Below are 15,636 nucleotides of genomic sequence, written 5' to 3'. Positions count from 1 at the left end.
CATCATTTCATTTGTCTTGTATAGTATCAGGACAATAAAAAAGAAATAAGAAAATAATTAATCTATCTTTCAGATATATGAGTGATTAAGTTTTATGGTTTCAACTGTTTAAAAGAAAAAGGTTCATAACAAAGAAAAAAAAGATTATTAAAGTTTATTCAGTTTTTTATGTATAGATAATAGATAAATAGTAGCAAACAGCACCATTTCGAGCTATCAAACATGCAAAATATTCTTATATTTATGTTAAAGGGGGTGAAAAAAAATCCGGGTCATGCAGCTTGCCATCAGCTGCCGGAGCCCCGAGAGAGCACAACTGGCCTTGCTCTCTCTGGGTGGGTACAGTAGATGGTGCTCTTTCCCCTCATCGCTTCTAGGGTGATGTTGATCAGCACAAGGCGTCTGTGAGCTGATATATCAGAACACGCTGAGATGCTATTTGGCATCACTAGTGATGGGGATATACAGCTGAGTCGCAGCTGAATGGGTGGGACAATTGGCCAGATGGGAGAAAATGGGAACATTTATATTGTATTTGCTGAAAAAAAGACATGGTTCTACATAAACTATGATAGAATCCATTGCTTTAAAAGCAACCCCTCCCCCTCCCCCCATCCCCGTTAAGCATGAATCCCCCTGTTGGGCGCTTTTTTATTTCCTCTTGGTGAACACTGTTTGTGCTGCTGATGTACTTGAACCTGCTGAACTCACTGCTGAACTCATTGACCCCATTGACTCAGACTCGCATGTTACAGTTAATAATGCTGTAATAATGCACCAATTAACTATATTATGAATATGACCTTGTTCCTACATCTAATTTCCCTGCTCAACTGATCACATTGATAATTTTGTAATTGTACAGTAATTACAGAGTGTAGTCCTTTATCTGTTTCTCTGTATACTTTATTATTATCCTCCTTTCACCCATTTATTCAATACTCAGGACCCCATAAGAGAGATTAGCATGGTGCTGCTGGAGTTTTTAAACACCTCAGTTTCACTGCTGAACTGAAAACAGTCCACCAATAGTGTCCTGTGGGCAGTGTCTCGTGAGCTGCGTCCTGTGGGCAGTATTCTGTGGTCATTGATGAGGAACTAGAGGAAGACCAGCACAAACTGTGCATCATTAAAGAAGGATAATATTAATAACATATACAGAGAAACAGATACAGGCACACAGTTTGTAATTATACCACAGTTAGTTCTGACACTGCAATGTGATTAGCTGAGAGGCATTCTATGAGTACCGTTATCAGCCGGTAATGCACTGTAACCGAAGCTCTCCATGTATTACTTTCATTAAAATCAGGTAACCTAGCAACGATGCAGCGCTTACAAGCCAAACAGCGCAGCTACAAACAGAGCAGCAATGAAACTATTTTAACTCACTGATTGTTTTTAACCAAACAGATCATATTTTTTCATCCTCTTTAACTCAAAATCTTTCAATAAACAGTGATAATAAAACTGTGGCATAATCACAATAATACACTCAAGGTTCATGCTATAATGTGTAATTTTGGCACTGCTGTGCTGCGGTCGTAGGCATAAGGCCACAGGCCGAGTAGCGTAGATCAGCACACCTGATGGCTTACCTGCTACATCAAGCCAGCCAATCATATCTTTTTGCAGATGCAGAGCCACAGTTTGAACAGTTGAACATGCTTGCAGGAGAACACTAGTCCCTAATTCAGTTATTTAGCAGTGGGGGAGAGGAAGGGGTTAGACTAATACTTTTCTCCGGTCTTCTTCGATTTATACATAAACCTGTTTCTGTAATGTACAATTTTCCCCCTCTCTGACTTTGATTTGACGTTTTCTTTTGGACTACTCTATAAAATTTTAATAGTAATTTGCTTTCGAAAAACCTGGTTCAGTTTACCAGCATTCAGGTCAGTGGATCCTCCAGGACCAGGGCTGGGAATCAAAGACCAAAGACCTACATAGGCTTGACAACATCTCTGTTTTTTGACAGCTCAAAGAACGAGTGCATGCATGCGTGATCTATTTTCTTGCCTGCATGTGCCATCTGTTTTGGGGAGGTGTTCACACGACTCATATCCTCTCTGTGGGGCGTGGACAGATCCCAGGAAGGATGTGTTTCCTCCTGGACTGGTTTCTAATTCATAAGAATCCACGCTGACCAGCACCTCTTAACCTGTGAGCTGCAGAGCAGAGTGTTTAGGAAACTACTGTATGAAGCACATGACCATTCTGAGAGAGTTTTCATGACTGTTGCTTTACTAGCTTTTGTTTAGGCATGGTAAATATTGGTGTATTAAAATTGTGGTAGGAAATTTGACCATTGAGTTTGATCCACTGCTTTGCTGATCAAACATGCAAACTTAACACAGCGCTTAGAACAGCACAGCAGAGCAGTTCACGATTATTATTCATCCATCCCATGTCATGCATTCAATTCTGTCATGTGTTTACATCTTACCAATCAGAGGCAGTTCCCACAGTCACCTGACTGACCTGGATTCCCCACATCTGTTAACCATTTATCCTGTTAGTTTGTTTTTTAATTGCAAAGTATTGCCAACATTTTGTTGTAGTTGCATATTGAATGTTGTTCTGTCTGATATCTTTTCTGGACATGATTTAACCGGTTTGCTTCTGGTTTGTGCTCTCTGCCTGTAAACTCTGTTTACGCCATGTAGTTAGTGTTAGCTATCTTGTGTAAGTAACTGTAGGTTTAAATTGGATCTCCGGTTGATTTTGCATTTTACAGAGACCTTAAATATACACTAGGGAAGCGCAGTTTAAAAAGGTAGCACAGCTCGGCAGAACATTGGTCAAAGCGGGCGCTGTTCGCTTCGGGCGCCAAATCACCAAGTCTGAGGTAAGAGTTCAGAAGCGATAGTTTAGATAATGAGAAGTTTTTTTCACAAAAACCAGCTCACATGGCATTTATTCATACTAGAGGCCACAACTAGGCATTTTAAATAAATTTAAATTAATGGAATGAGACCTTTAACATCAACAACTTAGGTTGTAGCTGCTCTGATTCTCCCTTCGTTTCTGTTTGTCCTGAGCAGGTTTTGAAGTGAGTGAACCCAAGAAGTATAGCAGTTCATTTGATTTGTTTAAGGGTTTTCTGTTAGAATGTTCTTTGTACTTTTCTTTAGCTCTGATAAGGAACATATTTCATGTTTGATCTCCCATCTCATTGATAAAGCTTTAGATTGGGCAACCAACCATCTGTTTGGTCTTCTGTGATGTAATGCTTCCTTTGATAATACTATTCATTTTCAGTTGGTTTTTGATCAACTTTAGGCCCTAATATTTGGAGGGTTAATACCACCACATACCTCCTCCGACACACGTACATCCAGCTAACAGAGAACATTTTACAAATGTTTAGCAACATTTTGAAAAGGTTCTAGGATGGTTACAGAAATACTATTCTATGAGTGTTTTAAAAACTTAGAAACTATATTACATAAAAATAAAAGCAATAAAAAAATGGTTTTCATCACAACGTTATTAGAATGTTTCTAACATAACATTCCAACCTAGATGATAAGTAACATTATGGAGATGTTAAAAATAACATTTTCAAAATGAAAATAATAAAATACTGACACAAGTGACGTTTTAGTTATGTTACCAGAATGTTTAAAAATGTTAAATATTTTTTTTAAGAACATCCAGAAAACTTGACAGCTTGATTGTTCTATGAATGTTTATTGAAATGTACAGAAAGTGTTCTATTAACCAAAAAACTGATGCTGTTGCAGCATTTGTGCTGAGGGATATAGGGAGACAGTGCCATCTATCCCCCCAGAGAGAACAAGGCCAACTGTGCTCTCTCAGACTCCTGCTGCTGATGGCAAGCAGTGGGACCTGAGATAATGAGATTTTGTAGTAAAATTAGCTATATATAATGTTACAGATGTGCTTGAAAGTTGAATTTTCTATATTTCTGCATAAATATGACCAAAAACATCATCGGAAGTCCTAAAAGTATATAAAGAACGTATGTTTTACTTAATAAATAAATGACCAAGTATAATATTTTTGTCTCATTTGTTTAACTGGATTCTCTTTATCTACTTTTAGGACTTGTGTGGAAATCCAATGTTTTAGGTCATATTTATGCAGAAATATAGAAAATTCACCACTGTAACAATATATAGCGGCTTTTAATACAGGATATTAAGCTTCTTTAATGACTTTTATTATATAATGTGGCTGCTAATCCCTGCTAGTTGATTTCTTTTCAATACTAACTCAATGTTTCTTTCCCTTCTTTCACTAATGCAAGCCATTGAGGAGACCAGGTAAAGATTCCCTGCATTACAGTTCAAATGAAAGTGGGCTCAGATTGTAAAAGGAGAATGCATGACATTGTTTTATGACCTTTTATGACATGTCAAAAAATTATGTAAAACTTCTTTAAAAATTGCCTGTTTTCTGAACTTTTTGTTCTTATGCAATAATGGAATGTAAAATGTGTTGGGTTTTCCCTATTTACAATACATTTTAATGAAATGTCCTCTAGATCAAGACGTTTTCTAATGTGTTGTTATCAGGACCCATCTGTTTGTCCTTTCTGCCCTTCCAGTAGAAATGGTGCTGTTATAAAGCAGAGTTCCTGCAGGTCCTTAAAAAAATCTTAAAATATCTTAAATAAATTTTGAGTAATTAAGGTCTTAAATTATCAAAAAATTACTGTATATTTTCTGTAGGTATAACATTTTCGGACTGTGTTTAATGGCAGTGAAAAGGGCACATGCGGTGAGTTGGCTAACATACAGCTAGCTAACATTAGCAGCGAGTTATGTAACTACATTTCTGAGAAGAGAACTAAGGTTAACAGAGAACTAGCTAATGTTAGTGGAGAACTAGCTAACATATGATTAACAGCTAGTTATGGAGCCACATGAGGAGAGAGAGGAGAGGACTAAGGTTAGCAAAGAGCTAGCTAACATAGTAACATTAACAGCGAGTTATCTAGCTACATTACTGAGGAGAGAACTAACATTAGCAGAGAGCTAGCTAAAATACTAACATTAGCAGAGAGCTAGCTAACATACTAACATTAGCAGAGAGCTAGCTAACATACTAACATTAGCAGCGAGTTATGTAACTACATTTCTGAGAAGAGAACTAAGGTTAGCGGAGAGCTAACTTACATACTAACAGTAGCAGCGAGTTATCTAGCTAAATTACTGAGGAGAGAACTAAGGTTAGCGCAGAGCTAGCTAACATACTAACATTAGCAGCTAGTTATCTAGCTACATTACTGAGGAGAGAACTAAGGTTAGCGCAGAGCTAGCTAACATACTAACGTTAGCAGCTAGTTATCTAGCTACATTACTGAGGAGAGAACTAAGGTTAGCGAGGAGCTAGTTAATGTTAGCAGTGAGTTATCTAGTTACATTACTGGGGATAGCAGAGAGAACTAACGTTAGCGATGAGCTAGGGAACATACTACCATTAGCAACAAGTTATCTAGCAACATTACTAGGAAGAGAACTAAGGTTAGTGGAGAGCTAGCTAACATAGTAACATTAACAGCGAGTTATGTCGCTACATTACTGAGGAAAGAACTAAGGTTAGCGGTGAGCTAGGTAACTTTAGCGGTGAGCTAGCTAACCCTAACATTAGCAGCGAGTTATGTAGCTACATTACTGGCAGTGAGCTAGCTAACATGCTAAAATAATAACATTAACGGAGGGTTAGCTACGTTACCGGTAAGAGAACTAAGGTTAATAGATAAGCTTAACTAGCTAACATTATCGGCGAACTAGATAACATAGTAATGTTAGCGGCAAGTTAGCTACGTTATGGTTTGATTTCCAATACAACAAATCATTTTCTACTAAAGAAAATTTACTTCATTTTTGGGTCTTAAATTATATTTATTCTGGTCTTAAAAAGGATTAAATTTGACTTTTAAAATGGTGCAAGAACTCTGTAAAGTATATGATATGAATATACTCAGAGGAGACCCCACCCTGATTCTGGTTCTGGTCCACAATTACTCACCCAAACCACTGTGCAATAACAATAATGATTTCAGGATAATCTGGATACCAAAATACAGCCACAGCTGGCTACAGTTGAGCCAGTTTTGGGCCAAAATAGAAATGTGGTAGAAACATCTCACAGTGTTGGTGTGACTGTAGACCACATGTGGCCCAGAAGGCAAATGCCATGAATGACAATCCCTATACGTGGCAGATACCACTGAACCAGTTTTGGCTCACGGTGCACTTGCTATTGCCATAACTGAACAAGAGTTATCTGCTTTTTATACTATTTAAAAAGCAGCATGAATCAAACGAAGCTGTGGGTTGTCGTCTGCATATACAATACTGTGCAGGTGTTTTAAGCACTTAAGCACATTATTTTAAAGCATTTATTTATTTTAAATTTATTTTTTAATGTAAAACTGTACTCCAAATTTCATTAGAATAGAGATGTCCAATATATGTTTTCCATCATACCCCTGGAACTTTTTTACATTTTGATATCTTACAGCCACAAACTTAAATAAATGTATTTTATTGAGATTTTATTGTGACAGACCAACACAAAGTATAGATAAAGGCCAGATTTGTGGAGTGCATGACTTGCACTCCAACCTGAGCTATGGATCTTTGCAGCTCCTCCAGAGTGACCATGGGCTTCTTGGCTTTATTTTATTTTTATTTTATTTATTTTTTTCATTTTTGGATGATGGATTGAACAGTGCTCCTTGGGATGCTCAAAACGTGTTATATATGGATATGTTTTTATAACCTAACGCTGCTTCAAACTTCTCCACAACTCTATTTCTGTCCTGTCCGGTGAATTCCTTGCTTCTTTAGGATGCTGTTTGTTCACTAGTGTTCTCTAACAGACCTTCACTGTGGCCTTCACAGAACTAAATATGTTAACCTCTGAAGGCAGTTAATTGCACTGGATTTTTTTGAGGGATTTAGAGGATTTAAAGGAGGTTGAATAATATAGATTTTTAATTGTTTAAACATTTGAAAATCATTTCCATTCTACTTCACAATTAGGTCCTACTTTGTGTTGGTTTATGTATAAAATCTGTATAAAATCTGTATAAAATCTCTCCCTGCTTGAATGAAGCTACTCTTTCACTCTTTCAGACAGTATAGAAATTACTTTTACAGCTTGTCTTGCAAATAGACTCTCCCAAAGGAATGGCTGGGTAAACAGGACAGTCATAATCTGATCTTATCACACGCCGGATCTGTTTATAGACTGTTAAATGTTGTAATGTGGTTATTGTTAAAGCCAATGCTGGTTGGTCTGAATCTGAGGGATGGTGGGAGAGGAGAGATGATGACCTATTTATATGTGTGTGTGTTTGGTAGGGCGTGGCGTGCACGGCTATGTTGGTCGCAGTTGTGACAAAGAAGCTGGCACTGAACAAAGGAGAGAAGCATGTGCACTTCTTCATGATGGATATCCAGATTTCCAAAGAGGTGAGGAGCATACAGTATTTGCTGTAAAAAGCACTACATATTTTTTTTTTTTTATTAATTTGAATTTGAGTAATGGGCGGTGGGCAGCAATCACTGTGGGTTTTGATCCCTGTAATTAAACCCTGCTATCAATGCTTTAACTGCAATTAAATCAACCAATCAAAAAAAATCCTGACTACACTCTTACAGTACTATTACAGTCATACATTTACCTCAGTAGTGCTACTGAGGTCACATGTAAAGTGAAATTTACACAACAAATGCAGCCAGTACTCTTTGGTTATCAAACAGATGCTACGACTAAGTTAGATCAGCTAGGAAACTAATACAGAGTATGGTGATTGATGGTAAATGCTTTGTTATGTTTAATGTGGGTATCATATGGGTAGAGCATAAAAATGAATTTAAATTGTATTAATCTGAATTAACCTGTGTATTTAAGTTATTTTAGAGGCTTCAGTTGGTCCAATTCATCATTTTTATGCAATATAAAATATATAATATGTCAACCAGTGAAAAATATCAAATGCAAAGTTTTGGTTTCACAGCGAAAATGTTTAAATGTCTATGTTTGGCTAATAAATGCAGAGTCTTTCTATACTTGATATTGATTGGTTTGTAGAATGTTAGTTAAATTAGCGTTTGGCGAGTTGCTTTGGTTGTGCGGGTGTTGTGCTGAATTCTATTTCTCTGTCAGAATCTGACTTCCCTTCACGTACACGCTTTCGCCCGGCAGCAGAATGAGAGTAAAAGATTGTCCTTAGATTATTTTTATTTCTGTTTATTAATTAAGCAATAATATACTCAAGGTTCGTGCTATAACATGTAATATTGGCACTGCTTTGCTGCCTTCATAGCCACGAGGCCGCAAGCAGAGTGTCGTAGATCAGTTTGGGTTATAGTGCATTACTGGCTAATAATGACACTCAGAAAAAACGGCTCTCAGCCAATCATATTGCAAGGTCGGAACTAACTAAACTGTGGTATAACAAGGGTTAATCTACTGTTACAGTGAATAAATTAATTCCCAGTTTAAGCGTTTTAGTTCATACTGCTGCATGACGCGTCTACACGCCAAGGGGTGACGAATTTCGGCACAACACCAGTTCTTTTTTTCTCTGTAAAGAACTTCCCATAATTGGTCTGAAAGTCTGAACTGTAGAAAAGTGCTTTCACGCTGGAAACCATGGTTCAGTAGATCTGGACAGAGACCACCTTTTTTGGTACTTTAGTCTGAATTGTGGTTCACAGGCCCTTTTACACCTGCTGCTTTGGTTCAGACCCAAACTAAGAATTCAAAAAAATCCAGACCAAACCAGTTAGATGTGAAAGTACCCTGAATTTGAATAGAAATGCTTTTTATACATTGACTTCCACTTACAGTTAAGAAGGTTTTTCCTTTGTTCTGTTTGAAAAATTGGAAATTTTGGAGATTTCAAACAAGGCTTTCATGTTATTGTGCGAGTATGTTGTTATAAATGATTTATAATGTTCTTAAGTAGGAACTTCAATCCAGAAGGGTTGCAGACATTCTCAAAAAAAGCCCTCTGTCCCATGGGGACGAGCAGCACGGGTGGAGGTGGCGTTATTTTCCGCGCTGCACGCGTGTGTTATGGTTTCTGGGCTTTTTATAATATTATTTTTTCCTTAAATAAGGCATTCCAAAGGGCAGCGCAGTGTGGGAAAAACAGGCCTGGGGTGGGCAGGTGGAGAGAAAAAAAAACGCCGCCGGTGTCTTAATGGTCTCCAAAAGGCGTCAAAGGGAGGAAACAATCAGGTCCCTGTCAGGAAAAGGACTTGTGTCAGTCCAAGAATGCTTGTGCTTGGGCACGGACAGGAAACGGCATGCACGCTGATGTGCGCGTCCCGGGAGTGTGTGTGTTTCAGAACAGCGGGCTGCAGGTTTTTGCGGTGAGGGGGTGGGGGAGGAGGACGTGTGGATGCTGAAAGGATGGGAGCGTTTGGCAGCACGTTAAATCCCTCTAACAGGATCCATCTGTTTGCTTATCAGGGGGAAGGAGAAGCCCGAAAATAAACACGCTCGGCGGAAGATGGTAGAAGAGTTTCCATAGATGAAAACGGAGAGATAAAAAAGGGGGGAAGTGTGTGTTGTGGGGAGGGGGGTTGTGCTTTGAGTGGGCATCTGTTGTTGGTGGTCAGGTGTTCCATGCGCGCAAGTTTTGACGGGAGTTGCATAAGAGCGTTTCCCATCACTGCCGACGTCCTCAGATGTCACTGTAGGCCTGAGAGCAAGCATCCTGTCACAGGGCGCATCCTCACGTCTGCTGCCACACAGACCCAGATTGTGTGTGCCTCAAGGACTTTAACTCTTTAAGAGTGCACTCGAATGAAAAACTTGGTATAGTTAAATAATAAGAGTTCAATATATTAATTTTCGCACTATAAAGTGCACCGGATTATTATAAGGTGTCGCATTATGCGACACAAGTAAAGAACAGCGGTGTCGCCATGTTTTTCTTTTAATTCATCAGTAAAGCTAAGCTAAGTAAACAAAACTGTAATTCTTAAATTACATAAAAAACATTTTTGTTTTAAAGTCAAGCGAGCACTGGATGTTAATCTACACAGACTTATTACTTGAAAACTGTTTATTTTTGGTGAGTAAAGCGCTTCCGTTTATTTACAGTAAGCTTAGATTTCCAGATTCCTACTAAGGCTGGGTGCAGCAGCATTAGCATTAGCCTCTAACCGCTAGCACTAGCTGCAGTCAGCAGCTAATGCCGCCTTACAGTGTAACACTGAGGAACCCTGAGTGTTCTGGTAAGCCAGGGCGATATTACCTATCGCTTGTTCCAAGCAGACTACAGTCCTATATACTCAGCTCTGATCTGCGAAAGAGCTAGAGCTTAGCGCGGGTAGCTTCTGTATAAGGCTGCACTTCAGCGGAGTGGCTTTACTGCTCCTTAATACCTGACTAGTAAAATATACATAATTCATACATGAGGTGCACTGGGTTATAATGGGAAGCCATTTAATTTCCCTTTTAAATGGGATGTGGGATTAGCAGCAAAGCTGAGTATGTTAAGGGTTGCACAAATTAAAAATTGCCAAACCTTCTCTGCCATTACCAAACAGCGGCTAATTCTAGTGTTGCTAATTGACCCTTGTTTTGAGCTTCTGGTTCCCCGAGGTACTTGGGCCCCTGATTGGCAGCATCTGTAAGCATGAGTCCTATAGGCTACATTGGTCAGTAGGTGTCTGATTGCTCCAATAATCATCATCATGCTACGTTTGACTGATCTGGATAGAGCTTGTGTGATAGGCCAGCTTTAAACTGATGTTCCCCCCAAACTGATGTGAGCCCTGGTACCAGTATCTCAGAGAGGCCACACTTACACAGATTTCCATGTCGTATCACATACTTCTAGTGATAAAATACTATCTGAAGCTCTGATCACAAGAGATTACTTAATATCTGATGACACATCCTGATTATTTTATCATATACTACTGAAAATATAATGTGTATTGGTTGTTTAAATACTCAGTAATACATTTGATGTGATCTTTAATACTGTATATTCTGAATATATCTGAACCGCACTGCTAAATGCTACAATTACAAATATTATAAGGTGATGACGCAGCATGAATAGCATTATACCATATAATTTTTTATTGTAATGTTTTTCTGTCTGTGGCCTGAACGCAAACTAATTGGCTTCACTCTTTCTTGAGTGTTGTACCAACACTAGAGACAAATTGACAAACACAGTGATGATCATTGTGGCTGTGTTAGGTGCCTGCTGGGTGTGAAGGTTAAGGGGCCAGCCGTCATTGTCAGTGACCCTCCCTGGAGGATTTAAAGGAAAACATCTGGACCCGATCCATTTACAGGCACTCTAATAATAACCAGCCTCACGCAGCGATGCCAAGCAGGGTGTTACATCATCACAACAGACTGGGTTCTGGGTCAGAACGCTACTGTCAGCAGGATGACAGAGACAGGAATAGAATCAAAGATACCAGAAACAGTATAAATAAAGAAGTGCAGGAATGACAGTGAGTCACGTACTGGATGCTTCCACATTATTAACACCTCTCGTTCTCACAGAACTAACTTTATTTAGCCTGTATGTACACTGCCTGGCCAAAACTAAAAAATCGCCACCAAAAATTGTATCCAGAACTTCACATCCATCGGCATAGACAAATTCATTGGTACTTTAAAAAAAATCTTGCCCTTTATCGATTGTAAAAGATAATGGAGTATAAGGGACTGAATGATTTCTGTGCTGCAGATCCGTAATGCTGCTGCTAACGTGCTGAGAGAATGCTGGCTGCTCCACAGGACCACCCAGGCCAAGAACAACAACGGTGAACACCGGCACCACCAGAGATGCCTGTTGGAGGCTATCCGTGTGTAAGTATCCGTTCTCCTGCTGCCTAGTAATGTGATGCACATACTGATATTTGTGTTATCAGCGTATTGTTTTTAATGTAAATTGCATAACCCACATGCAGCAGAAGGAGCTAACTTGACATAACTCACATGACATAACGAGGCTGGATGCGGAGCGAGGTAGAGAGAGGCAGAGCGATGTAAAGTGATGCTGTAACACTCTAACCAGGGTGGAGTTTGCCTCAATAGACTAAAGATGTAAAGCAAGGTAGTGTGAGGGAGAGAAAAGGGAGAGTGAGGTAGAGCATGACAGGGAGGTAGAGAAAGGGATCGTGACGTTGAGGGAGGTTGAATGATGTAGAGTAAGGCAGAGCAAGGGAGAGCAAGGTAGGAAGTGTACAAATGAGGTTAAAAGATGTAGACTGAGGCAGAATGAGGTAGAGTGAGGTACAGAGAGGCAGAGTGAGGCTGTAACACTCTGAACAGGGTCTGCCTCAATAGTCCAGAGAGGCTGACTTCAGGACACTGGAAGTGTGAGTAGGTAGAGTTAGAGTAGAGTTAGTGAGAGAAAGGTATAATGATGTAGAGTGAGACAAAAAGAGGTAGAGTGAGGCAGAGTGAGGTTGAAAGATGTAGACAGAGGCAGAAAAAGGTAGAGTGAGGCTGTAACACTCTGACCAGTTAACCTCTTAAGCTCCAAGCCTATTTTTACCAATTTCCGCCTGGAATTACATACTCACATTTGAAGGCCTTTCACTCTATTATTAAATAATTCACAGGCAATTCTATGAATTAATATTACTTAGAAGCCTTTACACAATTTATTTAAGACACTTTAATTATTCAATTTAACATGTAATGGCCAAAGTATGGTAAAAAACAGGAAATATTTTAGCCGCTTTTCAGATTTTCTGTTTTTATTTTTTATTTTCAGACACATAAAATGAACTATTTATATGGAAGAAGTGTTTTGGCAGCTCTACATTTTGCTATAATGTGTTTACAATCATCATATAAAATTATAAACTGCTACCTTTTACCGGTTTCATGCTGTAGAGCTCTGAACCTGGAATGGTCCTTTCTTTCTCCAAAGGACTGGAAAATTTATAAGAATAAAAACTACCACTTTTATAACTCATTTTGCAGTAAAGAGGGTGTTTTTGTATGTTTTATTGGGCCGCAACCCTGACGACATGGGTTCGATCTCGTTTGAGGAGCGGTGTGTTTATTTTATTTATTTATTTCTTCTTGGGTTTACCTGCTTTGAGATGAACTGTTCTGCAATTGGGTTCAACAACACTCTGGGCTGGAGAGCTACTAGTCTGTAGCACTCCATCCCATTACACTTCATTTTACAAAACAGATTTTTTTTTTGTGTGGCCCGTCATGTAATGGCTTGGACAATTTCTGGCTGTTTTAACGTTTACAACATAATTCTTCGTGTCCGTTAATCGTTTTCAAGTCTTTATTATTAATATACAGTGTAGAAAATCAATTAAATAAAGAAATACAAACTGAAAAACACTGAATTAGAGATGTATGTCCAAACCTTTGTCATATTCTCCTCATTTAGAACTCATTTAGAACCTCTCTGTCCTGACGAAGAAGATCTTTTTGAAAAGCTAGGTGCTCCCTAAACCTTTGATGGATGGTGCATACAGTATATCTTCATTATCACAGGTCTACTACTGCACAGCTCCACTGGTTTGGCCATCTCCCTCTTGATTGTTGTTCATGATGTGTTGTTTACAGTCTGCGGTAGCACCTTCCTGCAGATAAGGAGCTGATTGAGAGAGGAGGTGTGCTGCTGGCTGGCCTTACTCTCACACTCTAAGCACAGGAAGTTCAGATGTGTGAAGTTCTGTGTGAGCGTTTAACAGCATTAGTGCAGGACTATGGCCGTTACAGTGTGTGTGTGTGTGTGTGTGTTTAAGCTGTTACTGTATGAGTGTGTGACTGAATGCGTTTGCAAGGGTGGAGGGGTTTTGCCTTTCCTGTTTTACAGTTAGAGGGACCACTAATAATATTCCTGAAAGACAGCTAGGACACCAACTTTCATTAACTTACAGTAATTCTAATACATATGCAAATAAGGTAATTTTTTTAAATATATTGGTGTATTTAAGTATGTTGTGAAATAAGTTAAATACCAAAATATATTTCAAGTATATATTGTATACTTGTATTTCATTAGATACAAGCACCACACAGCTTGTTGAACTCATTATGTCCATCCCTCACTCACACATGTTTAGCAACATTGGATCTTCCATACCTAAACAGCTGTTCTTAAGAATATTTTTTTATAATAAAATCCAAAAAAGGCTTACTTACTGGTGTCTCCCCAAAAATAATTGAATATCATTGAAAAGTTACTTTATTTCATTATACATAATTCAGTTGAAAATTTGAAACTCATATCATAGTATATTATATAGATGTTTTACACACAGAGTGATCTATTTTAAGCGTTTTTTTCTAATAAGTGACTCAAAAAAAATGTAATATTAAATAAGACCAATTGGTACTTTCGGCAGCGTGGGCAGTGCGCCAATTCCTGCTGGAAAATGAAATCCACATCTCTATAAAAGTTGTCAGCAGAGGGATAAAACATGAAGTGCTGTAAGAAAAACAAAAAAGGAAAGCAAAACTGCACTGACTTGATAATAAAACACAGTGGATCAACCCCAGCAACACCACAGTGTCTAAAAGCCATAATGACTATAATGGGTACCACTTTAAAATAAGACTACCTTTATAAAGGGTTTATAAATGCTTTACCATTAGTTTATTATTGGTTACTAATTAGGTTGTAAATGCCTTAGAAATAATTAATAATCAGTTATAACACATACGTAGAAAGGGCTACAATATAGATGGCTGTGGGTTTACTATTTGACAAACAACAGGTCATTGTTGCTCTTTCTACATGTGTATTGTATTATATGTATGTACTGATTATTAATGATTTTTAAGGCATTTACAACCTAATTAGTAACATTAATAAACAAATTATAAACTATTTATAAACCCTTTATAACTGTAAACCCAGAAGTTGTTTGAACTCAAATAAATTAAGTCTGTTTTACACAAAATTGGAGATTTCTAAACAATACTCAACTTTTTTGAGTTGTGGGCACATATATACATTAAAACTGAGATCTTTGAGTTGAACCAACTTATAATAACTGAGTTTAGTCTGTTGCCATTAACAGCTTCTTTTCCATTGGCTTCTGTCACAATCTATTTGCATACTGGGTGTGTCCAACAATTACTGACACTCACCATCAGTGTGTAGTGATTCACCCGGGGCTACCTTAGGTAAACTTGTAGATCACAGATTATTATTAAATACTTGCTCTCTGTGTTGTAGGCTGTAGAACAAGCATCATTTACTGAGCTGCAGTAACTCTGTGTTTTTGCGGTGCTCTCAGTACTATTAGTTGTTTACTGTTTTCTTTCATCTACTTTTCTATGTGTATTTAAAACAAATAGTTGAATGAAACCAGAAAGAAGACTAAATACAAGTTCAGGAAAATATTAATTTAAAATATGTTTGTGTATGTATTTGTTAAGTTCACTGTACTTAAAAAATATTTTACATGAACTTAAAATTTATTAGGTAATCGGTTACGACAAAAGTTTTGAGTTCAGTCAACTTATCGGGTTTTACAGTGTAAGGTAGTCTTATTTTAAAGTGGTATCCTATAATGTTATATTAAATTTGTTAATGTTGATGAATTTGGGATTGTGCACTAGGCTCTCTAGTGTTTCAGCTGCATATACGCCCATTAAAAATTAATGTATTTTGTTAGAATGTAA

General features: G+C 38.0%; 1 protein-coding gene across 1 annotated transcript in view; it reads left to right on the top strand.

Annotated features, from left to right (window-relative positions):
* Positions 1-15,636, top strand: part of kcnn4 (potassium intermediate/small conductance calcium-activated channel, subfamily N, member 4) — a 54,985-nt gene that overhangs the window by 31,052 nt on the left and 8,297 nt on the right. Inside the window, exons 5-6 of the mRNA XM_022674255.2 lie at positions 7,341-7,451; positions 11,714-11,835. Of these exons, the coding sequence (XP_022529976.2) occupies positions 7,341-7,451; positions 11,714-11,835 (233 nt within the window). The remainder of the gene's footprint in view (positions 1-7,340; positions 7,452-11,713; positions 11,836-15,636) is intronic.

The sequence above is a fragment of the Astyanax mexicanus genome, chromosome 6 (genome assembly GCF_023375975.1).
Source record: "Astyanax mexicanus isolate ESR-SI-001 chromosome 6, AstMex3_surface, whole genome shotgun sequence".
In the NCBI taxonomy this organism is placed as follows: domain Eukaryota; kingdom Metazoa; phylum Chordata; class Actinopteri; order Characiformes; family Acestrorhamphidae; genus Astyanax; species Astyanax mexicanus.
This window is presented reverse-complemented; position numbering and strand designations above follow the sequence as displayed.